The sequence below is a fragment of the Mesitornis unicolor genome, unplaced genomic scaffold, assembly GCF_000695765.1.
Source record: "Mesitornis unicolor isolate BGI_N332 unplaced genomic scaffold, ASM69576v1 scaffold30021, whole genome shotgun sequence".
In the NCBI taxonomy this organism is placed as follows: domain Eukaryota; kingdom Metazoa; phylum Chordata; class Aves; order Mesitornithiformes; family Mesitornithidae; genus Mesitornis; species Mesitornis unicolor.
The window spans coordinates 2559-2778 of record NW_010166254.1 but is presented as its reverse complement, the minus strand read 5'-3'; the positions used below and the strand labels follow the sequence as shown (position 1 = coordinate 2778).

The window sequence follows — 220 nt, the reverse complement described above, 5'->3', positions numbered from 1 at the left end:
GGGGATGCTCAGGGGGAGGTGGTGGAAGACCCTCCCAGTCCCACCAGTGTCCCCAGCCCCTGCTGGGACTCACCCACTCCTCCACATTGGGACCCTCCTGGACCACTGGCACCTTGTCCCAGTAGATGTTGGGTTTCCCGTACTTCCAGATCTTGCTGCGCGTTTTGTGAGCAAAGAAGCAGATGAGGCAGAGGAGGACGACGATGAGGAACCCGCAGAC

General features: G+C 60.5%; 1 protein-coding gene across 1 annotated transcript in view; it reads right to left on the bottom strand.

Annotated features, from left to right (window-relative positions):
- Window positions 1-73: 73 nt before the first annotated feature.
- LOC104548792 (occludin-like) overlaps window positions 74-220 on the bottom strand; it is a gene marked incomplete at its 3' end in the record, with an annotated part of 1935 nt that continues 1788 nt past the window's right edge. The window contains exon 4 of the mRNA XM_010194907.1: window positions 74-220. This exon is cut by the window's right edge and continues 10 nt beyond it. Within this exon, the coding sequence (XP_010193209.1) occupies window positions 74-220 (147 nt within the window).